At 40.3% G+C, this 19547-nt stretch overlaps 1 protein-coding gene across 1 annotated transcript in view; it reads right to left on the bottom strand.

Annotated features, from left to right (window-relative positions):
- The window catches only part of HSD17B3 (hydroxysteroid 17-beta dehydrogenase 3), a 29106-nt gene extending 12496 nt beyond the window's left edge, over positions 1-16610 (bottom strand). The window contains exons 1-5 of the mRNA XM_090037229.1: positions 16457-16610; positions 13663-13709; positions 4758-4833; positions 847-954; positions 72-139 (exon numbers count right to left, since the gene is read on the bottom strand). Of these exons, the coding sequence (XP_089893355.1) occupies positions 72-139; positions 847-954; positions 4758-4833; positions 13663-13709; positions 16457-16610 (453 nt within the window). The remainder of the gene's footprint in view (positions 1-71; positions 140-846; positions 955-4757; positions 4834-13662; positions 13710-16456) is intronic.
- Positions 16611-19547: the final 2937 nt, after the last annotated feature.

The raw sequence follows: 19547 nt of genomic DNA, 5'->3' as shown, positions 1-19547 counted from the left end.
TCTCCTTTAGTAAATGGAACTACAGGGCCTAATTGTTACATTGCAAGAAGAATACCACAGAGTAATCCTACCTCAGCTATGTCTGGTCCATTAAGGAATCGGCATGGAACAGGATTATGAAGCATTCCAACATTGTTAACTAATCAAAGGAAACATAATAATAAGAACCATATCAGGATGAAGTGCATAATTTAGCCAGTTAAACAAACGGTTTCTCTTGAAGTTTTAGAAGCTTTTAAATGCTATGTGAGAAGAAATGCCGTTTTAGCGTCTGATCTTGTTCTCATTGAAGCTATCAAGCTTGACTTCAGTGGAAGTAAAACAGGCTATTACAGGGTTTTTTATTTTTTTAAAGGATGCTTAAAAAAAAAAAAGATTATTTTTTATTGTTCCTATTCATCTTCCATCAGCAAGCCTGAACCAAAGGCTCATTTCAATGAGTTTTCAGGTTGAATACAAGAATTCCACACAGATCTAACACAATCATTAGTGAAAATGAATTAACTGATGCTAAACAGTCATCACAGAATATGGATAGCAGGTCTCCTTGGTTAGTAAAGGAAATTGCTGTACACTGCTAGGGAAACAGGCAACCCTGTGTCTTTACGCACCTTATAAACCTGTTTATAATATCTCAAAACATTGTGTTAAACCGTTGCTCACGTTAAATTAACAAAGTCTGCATGTTAAGAAATGTGTTATTCTTTGTGAAATTTACACCAGGTTAAAAAATAAGTGACACCAAATTGTAGCTGCATAATAAATTCCAACCGCCTAACATGTTATATAAATAAGAATAATGCATTTTTCAAGATACTCTTCAGTGAATGGGCCTAATTAACTTACCCAAAATTCCAATTTCCAAGCCTTGAAGACTTTCTTCAATAGCCTCATACACACAATCTTTTGTAAAGTCAGCTTGTATGACCTTCACCTTTCTACCTGTGGCCTGCTCTGTAGTTAACAACAACAAAAAAGCATATTTATACAAAGAGAGAATTCTCACCGAGAGCAACGAGCCGCAGAACTTCATGCTCAATCTAACTACTGCTCTCAGAATTGCATGAAACACCTAATCTCTTTCTTTTTAAGAGTGATCAAAAGACACTTGCTGTAATATGCTGTTGTTTGGGAAAATGACTTTGAAACCACAGTCAATTTCTTCTCTGAAATCAATGAATGCTGTGCCTAAATCTCCAAATAAAACTTGGCTCCCAAACTAATACTACCCCAAAATATGTCTAATCCCTTTTTTCCTAAATTATTTTAGTGTTTATAAAATAGCTGCAATTTATTATAAAAAAAATTCTAACAAGCAGCACTAGTTACCCATTTTGTGGGGCTGGTTATGAAATACGATTTCCTTTCTCAAATATAACGTGCTTTTGTTCATATAGTTATCTCTTTATAAAATGGGCCTGCCAAGGACTTTTTGAAGAATTAATGAAGAAATTCGAGGAGGGAAGGGAAATTGAGGTATCTATAATCTACACAACATCATTTCATAGAATCATAGAATCACAGAAGTAGGGTGGGAAGGGACCTTATAGATCTTCAAGTCCGACCCCCTGCCAGGGCAGCAGAAAAAAAACTGGGCTCAAATGATCCCAGCTAGGTAGTCATCAAGCCTCCTCTTAAAGACCCCCAGGGTAGGAGCCAACACTACTTCCCTTGGAAGTTGGGTCCAGCTCCTAGCCGCCCTGTGAAGTAGTTCTTACGGATGTCTAATCTAAACCTACTCTCCAACAACTTGTGGCCGTTATTCCTTGTTATGTCAGGAGGCGCTAGGGGAAACAAGGTCTCTCCCAAACCCTTCTGGTCCCCCCAGTGAGTTTATAGATGGTCACCAGGTCCCCCCTCAGCCTTCTCTTGTGAAGGCTGAACAGGTTCAGGTCCCGCAGTCTCTCATTGTAGGGTCTCCCCTGTAGTCCCCGGATCATGCGGGTGGCCCTCCTCTGGACCCTCTCAATGTTGTCCACATCCCTCCTGAAGTGGGGTGCACAGAACTGGACGCAGTACTCCAGCTGTGGCCTGACCAGTGTTGCACAGAGGAGGAGGATCGCCTCCTTGGCCCTGCTTGAGATGCACCTGTGGATGCACGACAAGGTCCGGTTAGCCCTGCCAACCGTGACCTCGCATTGTCAGCCCATGTTCATCTTGGAGTCAATAATGACTCCAAGATCCCTTTCTGCCTCCGTGTGCTCATGAAGGGAGTTTCCCATCTTATAAGTGTGCTGCTGGTTACTACTGCCCAAGTGCAGCACCCTGCACTTGTCAGTGTTGAAGTGCATCCTGTTTTTGTTAGCCCACCCCTGTAACCTACCCAGGCTTGCTGCAGTCTTTCCCTCCCTACTAGCATGCTCACTTCACCCCAAATTTTGGTATCATCAGCACATTTAAACAGGGTGCTTTTTACCCCGTTGTCCAAATCACTGATAAAGCATTTCTGTTGCAAAAGTTGAGCTTAGCTGCATATTCCTGTCTTAGGAACTGGTTTATATCGCTATGTTTTCAAGGCTAAGATGTAGAAAAGGTGAGACTTATTTAAAAAATGAAAGCTATAATACTGAAATGGTGATTCTTTGAGCAGGGTCCCATGTGATAATACATACTACTAACTTGCTTTCAGGTCTTACAATCATCTTGAACCTCAGATCATATTTGTTGAAAGATTTGCAAAGTGAATCTAGGATCAGTTGAAAGTCTTCTCCTCCCTGCTTACAATTGTTGATCCAAATATACACAGTTGCTGATAATGGTAGACAGCCAAGTGTTTATAGATTCCAAAAGTTCCAAAAATATCACTGCTTAAGTAATAAGGAAATGGAAACTGACTGCATCTCACTGGCATCTGATGTTGTATCTCACCTTGTGTTTTTTTTATCTGGGTAAACTAGCTTTGTACACCCTAATTGCCCCTAGAAATTACAGACTTCTAATTCCACTTCATCTAGCTGCACATCTTCCATGACCTCAGCGCTTAATAAACCATCTACAGAAATGCTGAAAGCCACTAAATAAATATTCCAGATGGCATCAGTCATTTTAAGAGTGAAATAATATATTAAAAAATAATAAAACTATCTCACTGTTAAAACAGTTCTCTAGGGACTATTCTTTAGAAATGATGTTTATTCTAAAAGGCAGAGAGCCAAAATCCTTTCGCATGCTGAACACATCTCTCCCTATCAGTGTACAGATTTACAAAAGCCTACAAAGACCCAAGGTTATCCCATTTATTTTTAGGTTCTAAGTGTGCCAGAAACAAAAAAGCTTTGGGTTTCAAAACATAAGAGTCAGTGGGCACATCTACATTCATTAATGTGCCATAATTACGGCTCATTAAGTTTAATACCTGTAATAACAGGTACTAACTTCATACGCTGCTGTTGGTGCTACCGGACAGTAGCATTGGTGCACGCTTTTGTGACCTTAATGTGGAGCAGACTAATTCTACTGTGCACTAGCATGGTTTTTGGTCTACTGCGCATTTAGCATCTCATATAGATACTCCCACCAAGTCCCTTTTATTTTAAAGGGACAAGAAAATTGATTGAATTAAAGTTTATTTAGGAAAACCTAAACCTATTTTTTCAATCTGAGGTATCTTGTATGTGTCATTCAGAAGGACTCATCCAGTTCCTTCATGACTAAAAAACTTGGGAAGCCTGGTTTCCAAAGAGAAGAGGGCATCAACATTTGGCATCAACTCCCAAAGAGAAGATAATAAGAGGTCAAAGCTTATGTTGGAAGTTTTGCTAGGAGACACAATCTCATAGAATCTCTCTGTTCTCTGCCTGGAGAACTGAATGAGGCATCAAAGTAGAGTGTCAAAGGAACATATCTTTGTAGTAACAAATAACACTCTTGAAACAATAATAAGAGAATTTGAAAGCAGAGAGAAAAATTAGCTCATACAGAAAGATAAAAATCATGTTTGTTACAAAAGTGGGTGGAAAATTTGCAGGGAATAGAATTGGTTTGAAAGCTGGACAATACACAAGTTATTTTAAAACAAAAGAAGAGGTAAAGAAAAGATTTATGACTAGAGAGAACTTTGAAGGGCTGAATATTATCATTAGTAGCAAATCTCTTAAAAAGCTATTTGACAAATGTGTTTACATATATATATAATTCAAATGGTGGCATTATCATTAGTGTGCGGCTAGCTAGCTCTCATTTTATGGTTTGATCAGTGCTTTCCCTGCAGTATACAAAATGTGTTAGTTAGTAGCATAACAGCCATAGTTGGCTGTCCTCTACCAGCTGTCTTGTTTTTTTTTTTATATCAAATGTTATCTTGTATTTAAAGAAGGCTTCCTGTGTGACTATGTGGAAATTTTATTCTGCATTCCAACACTTCTGCAGATAGACTCTTTTTTTTTTTTTGTAATTATGGATGTCTGCCCATATGGGATTCCAATTTTGGGAGTTTCTGTCTGGCATATCTATGGGGTTGAAGGCATCCAACCCAAACACTTAGGTCAATGAAGTTATTTCAGGAATTAATACATCCCACCAGTTAGTCTATTTTTAAATAATTTTTAAATATGTATAAATTCTTAGGTACAAAAATTGAATTTGGCCTGATAGACCCCTGGATTTAGGTAAATGACAGAAATAGAATGGAGCTAGAGGTGATAATCCAAATCAACAAGACAGGCAAAGAAGGTGTGGAGGTATTGTGTAAGCAATTAAATGACTTGCTCAAGGTGACATAGCAGGTGCATGGTTAGCTTCAGATATAAAATACTTACCAATTTCAGTAGCCACTTTCTGCAGTTTTTCAAGTGTTCTACTTATCATAGCAATATTTAGCCCACGTCTTGCCAGCTACAAAAGAGGAATTTTTATAACTATTAAAATGATAGAAAGCCGTGTAATTTGCCCATTTGAGACTAAGTAAATCAGAGATTGATAGTATGACCTTTCATGAGCCTAAGCTCATTTTGGTGGTAAAAATCTGAAGTGACCCTCTCCATTTCACAGGCCTCTGGCAGTTGTTATATTTATCATGCAATGAATATGTTAATTGCATGATAAATTGTAACACTCCACACATTCAAAGACTTTATGGTAGGATCAAATGGCAAACAAGCCATGACGATGTTCAACATTTAATGGCTGGTTTGTACCTAGCTTTAAATTAAATTAGGGAGCAGCCTAAAAGTCCATGACACAGCCTCTCCATGCCTAGTCCGGGGATCAGGCAGGGTCCCAAAACTGCATCAGCAGCAGCTCAGGGCTTTAAATAAAAGTAGGGCTTTAAGTGTCCCTGGAAATGGGTAGCTCCCAATCTCCAGAGTTCCATGAGTGGGATCTGAGAATTTTTTTTTCTCTATCCTAAAAATCCCATGCACACCTAACATGGCCAACTGCATGATTTTTGGGATCAGACATAAAATTATTCAGATCCCAATCACTCAATCATATTAACAGTTGCCAGAAGCCGCAGTAAAAAAAGATTCTATAATATGCAGTTACTTCCCCCATCAAAGCCATAGCTAAGCTCAAGACACAAGACATTAATTAAACTGCTCACAACTGCACATTCCCCCTTCCTTTATGATCCAGACTCATCATAAGAAAAAAGATACCGAACAACAATCAAAACAAAAACTTAGCCAAAAAGACACCCCCTTAGACATTTTCCGAAAGCTTCAAGGAACCTCCAGAAGGGCCTGGGTTCCACAGAACAGTCCCAGGGAAGCGTTCTGTCGTAGAACTGACTTCCCCATGAGTTTAGCACAGCATGAATTTATAGGTCACCAAATCACTTTACAAAACAAAATTTCCTCGGTTTCTCCTTTGTGTTTTTCTTTGCTTTTTTTTGGACTCTGGGAAGTGGATTAAGTGGGTTATACTGGATGGCAATAAGGTCCTTTGGGAAAGTTTGAAAGGATTGGGACCTTATTCATAATATAGATCACATATATCCACAGCTTGGATGGGTGATTTTTTTAAAGTAAACTGAAGCAAGCAAACAAAAAAAATAAGCAGGACTGCAGTCAAAACTATAGGTACTGACAGATATGCAGACATGAATGTAGATTTACAGATGTGAAAGTTATTTAAAACAACAGTCTCTGTGTAATCAGAGCAGTATTACTGCATGTAGAACAAAGAGATAGCCCTTTTTTCTTGGGCTTGCTTTCTCGTCATCAGTCACAGCCTTATTCAGAGCCTGAGAGGCAGATATATGCCAACTTGCACAGTGTATGTTTTTGAGCAAGTAGAAGCTGCACTAGGGCTTGAGTGTGTGGGGAGAAGGGAGAGTTCAGTTGATGCTAAAAAGCTGCCCGTGAAAACAGAGGCAGAGTTAAATTAAAGTGCACAAAGATAAGGCCAACTTAATCTGAAAATACTAAGTTTGCTTAGAACAAGAAACTAACTGACAGAGCCCACACACTGAAGAGCCATTCATTTCTCTAGCTGACTCCCTGCAATGCTTTCCCCTTAAACCTATTTGCGGGAAACAGTTTGTCCCATTGAGCTTCCCTGAAACAATGAAAAGAATGTTAAGAAATAAGGACCTTTGTTTAAAAATTCGCTACATCAAGAGTATGAGGGGCAAATTGTCCATTAAATATATTGGACATGACCATTTGCATTTTCAGCACAAAGACCATTCTCACAGTTCCAAGCTTCCTGAGACCCTCTTACATAATTGTCCAGTGCTCCTAAGAGACATGCAAACACTTAGACATTCTGGGGTTTCGAAAGCTCATTTTAAGGGCTGCATTTGAAGTACTCAGGAAGAGAACTCTAATTGTCTACGTACTGGCAAATTTCCCTTTGTTCACAATAAGCTTGACTCAAGCTGTTTCCAATCCATTTGGAAGGCAACAGAGACATGGTCACTGTTTCCATAGCCACTCATTCTGAGTTGCAATTTGGGGATCACTTAGGAAGTGAGTTTTTTTAAAGCATTCAGATCTGGTATTACAATCGTCAACGTAATCATAAAGTTTCTACTTTGATAAGTTCTCTCTTTCTAATACACTTCACTAATATTGCTTACTGCAGCTTGGTGAAAAATGTAAATGATAGTGATTTGCATAGTTAAGATCTAGCACACCAAATTTCAACAAAGAATGAATGGGCATTTTACATAATTCTAATAACTAATAGTCATTAGGGAAGAGTAGACATCCCTTGCTTTTGTATAATGAACTAAATGGAAATACAGAGTGACAGTAAGTATCTTTACTGTAACGGAGAGTTAAACCACTCTCATTGTAGATTATGATCTTAAAAATGCATTACACTAGCAAAAATAAGCTGTTTAAGTGACATGATACTGAAAAGGAATTTACCCTCAGTGTGGGCAAGAAGAATCTTACTTAAATGTATTCACTGGCCATCCACACCTAGGGCAAAATATTGTATTAACTTTGTCTTAGTAAAAACATTTACCTGAAACATTTGCAAACCCAAAGACTCCTTCTAGGACACGTAAGGCTTCTGAGGCTAGAGAATGAAATTTCCCACTGTAGATAAAAGCCTATACTGGCTCCCAGCATTACACAATGTGAACCTGCTTGCATTAGGAAATCCTGACTCCCAGTGGCAAAAAATTAAAATGCTCTTGCTCCTAAAAGCCAAGACCATCATTACTGCCTCCAGTAGTAACAAACTGTTGTGCTACCAGAATGGCCGGATATGTATAAACAGAGCTAATAACAAAGAATCATCAGTCAGGACTCTTATTCTAGAGTACAGCGTAGACACTGTGCACAGAGCAATGCACTGAAAGACAAAAAATCTCTGTTTCTCTTGCTGTGCTTTCAGGAGCTGGAGCCACATGCACCACAGCATATAGATTTTGGGCCTCATTGGGTGCACATATATGTGCAATTAGTGCACATGAATAAACGGCGGAGCTTATTGCTTTGGAGTTTTTTGCTCCTGGGTGCACTATCTGAACGTGGAGCCGGGTCGATCAGCCCCCGCAGGCAGCGGAGCCCCAGGGGTCAGCCTGCCTGCCCAACGCTGCTCCAACTGAGCTCAGCGTGCTGCAGAGGGGCTGGCTGGGGCACGGTGGTGCTTCAGTGTGGGGCTAGCCAGCAGGCAGCCCCTGCACTGAAGCACCTTCATGCCCCAGTCAACCAGGTAGCATCTACACGTGCACTACCGTGCTTGTATTGTAAGCACTTGTATTTACAAGTAGCACCCTGCTGCAGAGTTTATTAGTTTTGTACAACCTAATAGGGGCACACATGTAGACGCCAAGAGGTTTACTCTGGAGCTAATTAGTCATCTCCACAGTAATGTATCATTTAGATGCACACATTTTTGTGGAACTCCTGCAGTTATACATACAAACTGGTGATGATCAGGTGAGTCATGAGATAATAAATTTTAAAATCATCATATGATTTATGGAAAAGTTATAAAACCTATTTATATGATATTTCTTTCTTTCCACTCTCCATGTAGTGGCAATCCTAGAATGATTTGCGTATCTTGATCTAGTTCCTTTTCTTAAAGTTCAGACCTCTGAGATCGATTTGATTCAAATTTCTTCATTACTATTTGGTCCAAAAGAAATAGGTAAACAAATGAAAATTGCAACTGTGAACTTGACCAGAAAAAGAAACAGATTCCAAAAAATTTCATTACTGTGTTTCCTTTAGCATCATCTGTGCAATAGACCTGAAATATTTCAGATGTCTGCAGTAGGAGTTAATGAAGAAACCCTGAAAGACTGTATAACAGAATCAACTGGGTGACTCAGACAGTAATTACATTTTCAATAGATTTTAAATGATATTATGCAAAGTTTTAACAAGTGAGGAAAAGATTTTCCCCAAACATCAAAATCTATTAATGTAAACAAACAAATACGAGACACCTCTCTCATGGCATAATAAAACACTGCTCTGAACAACTCAGATCAACTCCAGCATGTATAAAGATATTAAGCAGAAAAAGGAAAGCTGTAACATAAAAAGTGCTTAGTGCAACAGGGCCAGTGAGCTCATAGAGGCCTGGGCTTTTAGGGTAGTGGTCCAGAGTCCAGGCTGACTATCTGTGCCATGACATCAAATTAGCAAACTAGAGATGTTAAGCCACAGATTTTACAGACATATAAACCTAGTAAAGTTTGAGATTCTGAGCCAATGAGACTTACAGAAGCTGGTGGCTGGACTTCATCCCAGGGAAACAACACTGCCGAGGCTGCAAACTCACAAAGGCCAATGCCTTGACGTGCAAAATCTGTAGATAGGTCTCTGCAAAGTCACTGAGATTTGACAGCAGTCCAACAAGCTGTGGCTGTTGATTCAGTAACTCTCCACATAGGTCTGTGCCTTGAGAACAGCTATGCCAGACCAAGGCTCTAAACAAATAAGCATGAGCCTTGACACGTTAAGGGCCCAGAACCAGAGACCTCACAGAAATCTGTCTCTTGACATAAGTCCAGCAAGCTAGAGCTAATTACTCAGAGTCTCTGCCTCAACATCATCAACATCAGACTAGCCAGCTTGAGCAACTGAGCCAGGGGTTTGTTCTTTTTTAACATCAGCGCAGAACGATAGAAATACTGATCAAGAGACCTCACAGAAATCTAGTATTTCATATGATCCCAACAGGTTAGGCATGCCCACCCAGAGATCTCACAGAGACCTGCACTTCTAGAATCCTAGAAAACAAAAGGCGCTGAATAATTGCCTTCAAGACCCCGAGCTTGACATCAGCACAGCAAGCTACATGTTCTGAGCCAGGGACCAGAAGGGATTCTAGGGCTTCACATAAGCCCAGCAAGCCAAAAGTGCTTGGTAAGTTCCCAGAGTCCTGTAGCTGGGTATAAACCCCACCAAAGCATGTGAAGCCTGCTGCAATTGCTGTGCAATTGACCCCTTGTGTGCATAGAAATGGTATGATCTGTAGGCAAAAGACAGGACCAAGCTCAATAATAATAATAATGAGAAACGTGAAAGTATAACAATAGATGCTTTTCTTTATATTTTTCATATCCAGTGCTCTTTACAGGCATTAAGTACAATATTAACAACTCCAAAAGCATAACTTGGGTCCCCAAACCATGCCATTGCTTTGAAAACCATGCAGTTTTTAAGCTCGATTTTTTTTCTTTGCCTTTTTATTTTCATAGATTCATATAGTTTCAGGTCAGAGGAGACCATTACATCACCTAGAATAGGATTGTAAGATTTGAAGGGTCTTCCTGGACCTCAGAATCTAATTCCATCCATTTGCAGGTAACTGTTAACTAAAAAAACCCCCAAATTACCACTGCAAACCCTCACCCACAACTACCTGATGTCAGCAGGCTTTATATTTCAACCCTGTATCTAGTTCAATAACCTGTGTTGGGCTAAAGCATTTCTTACAGACCAGCATCCAGTTTTGATCAGAAAATACACAAGATGCAGAACTACCCCTTTCCTTGGCAGTTTGTTCTAACACGTTATCATCCTCAGTCCTGTTAAGACTTGTGCCTTATTACTCATTTTATAGATTTCATAGACATTAGGACCATAAGATCATCGGGTCCAGCTCCCTGCCCAAAGGGCAGGAAGTCAGCAGGGGTCAAATGATCCCAGCAAGATAGGCATCCAAGTGTTTTTTGAAAGTATCCAGAGTAGGTGCTTGCATCACCTCCAGGGGGTGTCTATTCCAGGCCCTGGGGACTCGGACAGTAAAGAAGTGTTTTCATTTTGTCCAGCCTAAAACGGTCTTACAGGAGTTTATGATCATTGGACCTTGTCATCCCATGGAGTGCCCTGGTGAACAGATGTTCTCCCAGTTCCTGATGCACACCCCTTATGTATTTATAGGCTGCCACCAAGTCACCCCTGAGCCTATGCTTTTCCAGGCTGAGGAGTCCTGTGTCTCTCAGCCTCTCTTCATAAGGCCTCTTGTCCTCTGCTCATTTGCGTGGCTCTCCTCTGGACTCTCTCAAGCTTCTCCACATCCTTTCTGAATTGCAGAGCCCAGAACTGGACACAGTACTCCAGTTGTGGTCTCATCTACTGGTTCCAAAATCTCATGTCTCGTTCTGCTAGCTCAAAGAGCTCTTTATTGGCCAGCAAATATCACCTTATGAAACTACTTCTAAGTTTTGTTCTTGAAAAACTAAACAGATTAAGGTCACTCTCTATCAGGTATTTTCTCCAGCCTTTGGATAATTTTTGTCTCTTTTCTGCAGCCTTTGCAATTTTTCAGAATGTTAAAAAAATGCTGATACCAGAACCTATGTTGTTTGAATGGGCCTGCGTAACAAATATTCCTGATTGCTCTGTACAGCTTTCCTGTCCTCATCATTCCCAATTCCACCAGACTTTATGATGTGCAAATATTATCAAAAGTTGTTTATATCTACTTCCAGATCACTGATGTAAAGGTTGGATGGCTTTAGCCATGGTACGAGTCCCCATGGAACTTTGCTAGGCATACCCTCATTCAAAAACAGTCCCCTCAACTGACAACTAAAGGCAGTCTTCTGACTTATGACACAAATGGTTCCTGGAAACCACATCTTAAGTCGAAACATTGTAACTCAGAACCGATTTTCTCATAAGAAACAATGTTACAAATGGGGGATTGATTCCTGAACCAAGGCCCAATATACCCTATTTTCACCATAAATACCCCAGAATTTTGTACTTGATCAATTATAGATGAGTAATATAGCTACATTAATGTATTTATATCGTAACTGGCAATCATATTGATTTGGAAGGACTTCTTTGAGGTGACTTTGCTGGACTTTTTGAAGGCCTCTTGGTTGGACTTGTTGAAGGGTTCTTGGCTGGAGCCTTCTCAGGAGTCTTGGCTGCAGGTTTTTCTGGAGTCTTGTCTGCTTTCCTAAAAAAAAGTGTCCAAAGAAGTTTGGACAGATGTTCTCCAGGGCGATGGGTGAGGCAACGAACTTGTTTGTTGGCATGGGTGGCATATCAGATTAAGCATTGTAAAGTCATGAAGTTGAAACAGGGTATTTCATAAAGTTGAAACAGGGTGTCAATTTATAAACATTGTAAGTGCAAAACATTGTAACTTGAAATGGTGTAAGTCGAGGATTACCTGTACTTTTTAAGATCCATCAGCTAGCCAGTTCTTAAACTACTGTGCTTTGTGGGTAGAACATAGTGCTAATTTGTAATTAGAATGTCATGTAATACTAAGTCAGATATCTTCCAAACAATTACTATACCAACACTTACCTGTATTAGTCAAAGTTGCATTCTTATAAAATCAAATTTAAGAGGACCTATTTTCTTTAAAATTATGTTGACTGTCATTCATTATTTCCTATCATTATTTTTTTTTAATCAATTGATACCTGTATCAACTTTTTCCATTATTTTCTTTGGAACCAGGAGGGCTAGAAAATTACTATTTTTAAATAAAAGAGGTTTCTTCCTATAATCATTTGTTTCCAGGAGCTGGGATTTCAGTGAAACATGTTCTATCTTGACACTTTCAATAAAACAACAATCTGGCAATACAATTAACTATTCATCCCTGGGAGGTAGGTAGATATTGTTATCCTAACTGTAAAACAGGGAAAATTGGGACAGAAAGATTAAGGCCAACATTTTCAGGCTTGTGAATTCAATGAGAGGTAATTGTGTCTGAGACACTTAATCTAAGGGCATTTACAGATGTGCTCTGGGAAGTGTGTGTGGTGGGGGGACCGGGGGCTGTAATTAGCACTTTTCCAAGAGCCATGCTAATTAAAGCACGTGGAGCATCACATGTATTAGCATCCCTGCACTGAAAAATAGAGGTGAGCTTTAATCATCAGACAAGCTTTAGTTGAAGTGCCCCTGCTGCGATTTTTCAGGGTGGGGACACTAATACACAAGCATAGTAATTACCGTGTTCCAACAGACTCGATTAATTGAATCTACTCTGCCATGCTGTAATTACAGTGTCAGAGCAGCTTCCCTGCATGTGTATAGGAGCTCTAAGTGACTTGTTCAAACCACAAAGTAGGTCAGTTTTAGAGCAGGGAACAGAATCCAGAGAAAATTGACTCTTTCACACCACATCCATTAGACATGGGATGCTCAATCCCTAGTTTGTGGGCCAGTTTTAGCCTGTGCCCCCATGTCATCTGGACGTCCCACAGGTCCCAAAATCTGGTGGTGGGAGACTGATGACATGGAAGGCCAGGAGGAAGTGGTGTCAGCCCTCAGGATCTAATCCTGGTGTGTTGGGATGGGAAGGGGCAATGCCAGGCTCTCAGACCCAATCCCAGCCTGCAGGGGTGTGGGGGGGGGGCAGCATCAGGCCCCAGGACCCAATCCTAGTGTGCTGGGGCAGGAAAGGGTGGTGCCCACCCATAGGGCCCACTCCTGGCTTTCAGGGCAGGGAGGGAGTTGTGCAGGGCCGTAGGGTTTGATCCTGACATGCAGAACTTGAAGCCATTCCATGGACTGGCCGCTCCCCACTCATCTGCCAAAAAGTTGATCACCACTGCATTAGACTACACTGTCATGTCATTTCCTTAATTTTGAAATGGCATGGCTGCTTCTGTTTGCAAGGTGCTGAGAGTTAAAATGAGTTATGCATGTACACTCAAGAAAATGAGATCCTTAGTGCAAGATCTATCTATAGGAAGATTTCACCAACTTGCAGTATATGGTCAGAAGGCTAGTAATTTCCCATCCATTAATCTTCATGCCCTTACCTTACCTCAAAGCAATATGCTTTTCCTATTCCATCTCCTGCTCCTGTGATTACTGTTAAAAGAAAAAAAAGCAATTAAATTTCTAACCTTCTCTGATCTTGTTTTTCTTTTCGTTCTTCAGCATTCCCTGCACACCAGCATGCTAACATTCTGGGCTTAAATCACTGCAGTAAAGGTGTAAGCTGTAAGCTTTAGTCCTTATCCAAGGAATCTATTACCAATGACTAAATCTAGCATACAGAAATTTTTGACTTAGCATTCCCCTTTAAGTGCGAGAAAAACATTCTGTAACAAGGTTGTTTCGTTCTAGACATTTCATTCATTCCATCGTGACTTTTTCGTCTAGAAATTCTATTTATCACTTCCTATCACACCTTTCATCTTCAAAGCATTTAAACAACACTAATTAATCTTAATAACAGCTTAATTAATCTTAATAACAGATGCTGTATATTATCTCTATTTTAGAAGAGGAAACCAAATCCGAGATGAGCCAACTACCAAATTGTCCACAGTTAAGGAGGAGTTTCTTACAAAGACAGATTTTTTTTTTTGCTTATCTGCCCATTATGGTAGCTTTGCATTTTCTCTGAGCCACCTAATGTTGACCTGTGATGAAGTGCACATATCAAATTAGATAAACTACTATTTTTTTTCTGAAGAAAAATTAGGCAAAATATTCTACTTTAGCTACCTCAAGAATAGCTTTTCAAAGGCACAAAGAGGCAGGTGGCTGTATAACACCATATAAAGTCATGAAAATTCTCTCTCCTGAAAATGTTGGTTTTACATCAAATTTACACAGCTCCCAGAGTTCCTTCCTCACACCAGCAAACAACAAAAGGTACAATGAATGAATGAAACTGGACCTAACAGCTTTCTTTCCTTTCTCCCCCATGGACAAGACAGGAGCTACACTGTGTGAAAGGCCCTGGCCTCTTCCCCACTTTGCATTCCTAAGACCAACCAAGAGGAAACCTCTAGGTGGCCTGCAAGTTGCACGAGCAAGCATCATTCCCTAGTCTCCAGTTAGTAGAGTCCCAGTTGTCCATTAGGGAGCTGTTGTTGCCAGGAATCATCCCTTGCTTGCTACCATATCCCCCTGTGCCCTCCCCGCCCTCCCTTTCTTCATCTTCCCCTTTACCCTGCCCCTCATTTTTGCCTCTCTTCCTCCTCAGCTCCTCCTTCCCCACTGCTTTTGTAAACCCATCTCCACTATACCAGTTGCATTTCTTTGACTTTCTATCCCACCAGACCCTTAAAATACAGTATCTTCATTTTAGATAAGATAAAATACATGCTAACACCCCAAGCAGAATGCAGAGAACTGTGAAAGCAAATTTACCATTGGGATCAACCTGAACAATTCCCTGCCAAGCTGACATAGTGAATAGGATGGAAGGAGAAATGGGAACATAAAAGGATTTTGTTTTACATGAGTCTCTGAGAAATGTGGATTTGAGCAATCTAAATGATGTGGGAAACCAGGGAAACAACACTGATTTTAAAATATTTTAAGGCCTAGAATAGTTATTACTATACACACACATTACTCTCCTATTTCATAAGCAATCCAGAATACTTCAACAAAGCAAGAAGTGGTTTGATAAGCTTTTCAGTAGCCTGGCAGTTAGAAAGCAATAATCTATTAGGAAAAAAGCAGCACTTGAAAAATTCCTCGTTTTGTAAGAGGTAATGAATTGTTAAAATAAACTCAACAATTTCACTGAGACCAGCAGACTTGAAAGTTCATAAAGGAAAGAAAGAATGAATAACTTTTCCGTTGATGTTAATGGCAAACACTATTAATGTCAACAGAAGCAGGCTTTCACCAGAAAACTACCTGGTCACCCCAAAACCCATGCCTTCAGATCCTCAGAATAGGGCTTACATGCTCTTTCAATGGTGCCTGACCATTGTGCTGACCCCTCACAAAGGGGGGGAAAATTTACTAGTAAAATATGACATACTGCCACGTGTTTTACTTCCTCAAAAGCCATGGGAGCTGAAGCTTATGCCTATAATCTGGGGGGTGGGGGTGAGTGTTCTCTGTGATCAGAGACGTGGGGAAGGATGTCTTGCATCCAAAGGCTTGTTTAACTTCACCCCAACTACATAGTCAGTCCAATAGAAGAAATCCTATACTAAAATTGGAATTTTACCTAGATATCTCTACCACTGGCAAAAGACAAATGCAGAAACTGCAAAACTCTTCCCAAACGTACTTCATATTAGAAGTTTAATAACTGAAAGAAAAAAGTCAACATTTTGGTAGGAAGAAGATTTTTCATTTTTAAAGACTTAAGCTATTTTAGGAGAACTTGTAACCTTTAAAAAAAAAAAAGAACAGCAAAGCAACAGGTCTCCAGAGTTTTAGTCTGTTGTAGATACAGATGTTAATGGTATTATTAATGCCAGGTAACCACTGGAACAAAATTACCAGGGATATAGAAAGTAAAGAGACTATATATTACACATAAATTAGTTGCTTCATAAATCAGGAAAAGAGAAGAAACAGCTATTAAAATTAAAAAACTTTAAAAAATTGAACTAGGCATGAGGAGGACATTAAAATGCCTATATAAAGTGCCTACGTTTTAAAATAATTTGGATTATTTTTTCGTATTCTGCTAGAAAATGGAACTTTCTGGCTCATAGGAATAAAACCATTTACAAATGAAAACTGTGATGAACTCTGAGAGTTTTGTTCATAAGGGATGAGGAATAGTTCTTATGATTAATAAAGCAACGAGACATCATTTGGCTATAACAATAAAAATGTGAGGAAACTTCTATTACCTGCCCATTCTCCCATTGAGCGAAAGAAAGACCGAGGCAGAGCGCTCCATACACGTGGGAAAACATACTTAAAAAATCTAACACATTTCAAAAGTGCACACAGACAAATTAGGCCCCCAGAGAGAGTGAGCAGCTGATGTTGAATCTCTCCCATGGCGAACATCTGCAGTGAGGTTGGATGAACTACTGCCACTATCTTCCTCCTAACTGCCTCCCTGCACACTACTACTCTGAGGACCAGCAGAGAAGCATACCGTCTAACCACATCGACTGCGTCATGTGATTTCTTTCCACAGAATTCCAGGGTTTAGATTAGAATAACTTCTCCACACTACTCTCAGACTTGTAAACTACTGAAAAAATCCAAACCAAACTATGACTTCTAATGCCTGTGCAAGGTTGCTTTTCTGGAAAATATCCAAGAACAAGAGAGATATTTTCTTAGGCTAACAGATTTAAAAAAAAAAAAAAAAAGGTCCTAAATGCAAGACCTGGTTAAGAACATCCCTCAACTTTCTGGCTATTCACATCTAGATCACAACTTCTGCTGCTGGAAAAACTAAAATCTCCACTTTATACACCTCCAGCTTAGGGACTAAGTCATATTGAATTTGGATCCAACTTTGTGGTCTAGTTCCATCTCTATATTCCCAGGCAAAATAAACATTCCTATTTCTGATATAAACATACTTGTAAATTCTCAGGAAGTTAATTCTATATTCAAAGATTTGGGGGAGGGGGGGAAGACACTCTGTTGCTCATACATACATTTACATTCAATTTAGCCAAGAAACCAAAAATTCAAAGACTTAATCAGCAACTGAATCAGTGAATTAATTGAAATACTTACATTCTGCTGTAATTTTTTTAACTGAATATCCTATGAAATTCTCACAAGACATACTTCCTGTAGGGCTCTCGTGTGACTTGGAAGCATCTTTCCACATGACCATAAATAAAACAAAAACAAGTAAATTGGCCACAAGTTGTATTTCTTGATTTACAAAAGGTACAGAAAAATATTTATAAAGAAAAGCTAATACTAAATTGAATGTAGTTATTTCCCTTGTATATTTCTTTCTAACTGTGGCTTAGAAGGACAGTGAATGTCTCAAGCAATGCTGCAATCCTACTGCTCTGTCTATGCTTTTATCTCCAGTGAAAGCCATCCTGCCAGCTTGCTCATCTAGATAAAGCTGAACTATCAGGTAGTTTGGTCCCAAATATTTCTCAGAATTAATTGAAGCATTGTGCTAGTTCATAACAGCCAGAAAGAGAAAACTAGACTTCTCTTCAAGTGCAATCAATCATGAAAAACTATGGGTTTTATTCTGGGTCCCCTTAAATTACACTTCTAGTGTGTAATTCTACACTCTGTCCTCCATTTGACACTTAGTCCAATGTGTCCAGATGGTACGCTACCCACATGGCTCAGATGGGCCTGTCCCTACATCTCCTGAACTCTGGAATCCACTTGTTCCCTTTGAATCTCATAGTTTGTCAGTGGTTTTGTTGGAAAGGAGATTTGGCTCCCATCACTTCCTTTGCCAAAAGTGATGGAAACCATGAAGTGAAAGCCTGCAGGTATTGATGTTAGGATGCTGCTATTCCAAGGCCTGTTTTAAAACAATGCAAGTCTTTGTCTTCAATAGGCTGCAGATTGGACCTGTAGTGACCCCTGCTGACCATTCCTTTATGCACCTATGTTACTACAGAAGTTGGCTACAAAATATGGAGATACAGAGACGTTACCAAATTACAACTGGATTTGATATTCCATTAAACCCCCCTGTGAAAGGGTGGCTAACACACCCTGTCACAGGGATGCAAGGCAAAGTAAAGAGAAAAGAAACTTACTGGGGGCAAACCCAGACAAGGGAAAAGATGTGGCGAGCCTGGGTGGGAGAGACGCTGCACCTGGGCTGATCAGGAGAATCAGCTGGGGAAGCTGGGACCACGGCAGAGCAAAGGCTGCTGTGGCAAACCCAGCTGCTCCGGTACGAATGCAGATGGAGGACAGAGGTGCACCGGAGACCCTAAAGAGAATCAACTGGGAAAGCCACAGAAGCAGCAAATCGCACACTGCCACAGCAGGCCCAGCTAGCTGGTGTGGGAGATTTAAGGGGCACCGACAAAGCAATCAGTATCGATCTCCAGGAAAGAAGAACAAGAGAGAAGGGTGGGGAGTGCAAAGAGACCACCATGAAGGGGGATCAACCCCAGGACTCGGAGAGAAGTCCTGACTGCAAACTTACCTGAAAAGAACCAGAGACAAAGCAGTGATGATGTGCCAGCTGGCAAGTCCAGTCCGAGAGGGTAAGGTGAACTGCTCCAGGGGCCTAGGAGAAAAGAGAGACAAAAAAGGGATTACTGTCTGGGGGAAAGATAACTCTAGACCCAGCCCTGAGTGTCAAGGGTGGGATTCAAACTGGGGAGCAGCCAGCTTGGGACCCGTGCAGAGAAGAATGGGGCAAGCAGCCGGGATAGAGTGCCCAGAACTGGGACAAGAACTGGGGGACAGAAGCCTGGCAATGACAACTGAGAAAAGCAGGCGTGGAACATCTGGTGTGGATAGGGCAGGGGATGGGGATGGTGGAGCCCTACAAAGAGGAGCCAAATCCTTGAGTTATCAACAGCCATCTTGTCTCCTAGGAGTATTTCTATTTTTCCTCCTTTCCATCAAAGTCATGGCAGGCGAGCTCTAAAGAACAACCAATACTAGCAACAGACGACAACTCAACTCCAGGAGATATGGCATCTACCATCACCCCCCAAAAAACTCAATGACTTGTAGTCCAGAATCACGTAACACTGGAAAATTGGAAATGAAACTGGAAGGTTATACAAACACTGTATAAACCTCTAACAAGCTAGGCCAAGTAGCTTTCTGGAGATTGATAGAAAAGGCAGGCTTATACCATGGTGTGTACACTAGTACAAAGCAGGCCCTATTTGATTTGGATTTGGATTCAGCTCAAATCAGGGACAGTGATTCAATTAGTTGATTTGGATTACTGTCCCTGATTCAATTCAGCAGAATCTGAATCTGAAGATTTGATCCTGATTCAGAGAATAAGCGATTCGGATATAG

This window comes from Crocodylus siamensis, chromosome 3 (assembly GCF_052110815.1).
Source record: "Crocodylus siamensis isolate JL-2025a chromosome 3, ASM5211081v1, whole genome shotgun sequence".
Taxonomy (NCBI): domain Eukaryota; kingdom Metazoa; phylum Chordata; order Crocodylia; family Crocodylidae; genus Crocodylus; species Crocodylus siamensis.
This window is presented reverse-complemented; position numbering and strand designations above follow the sequence as displayed.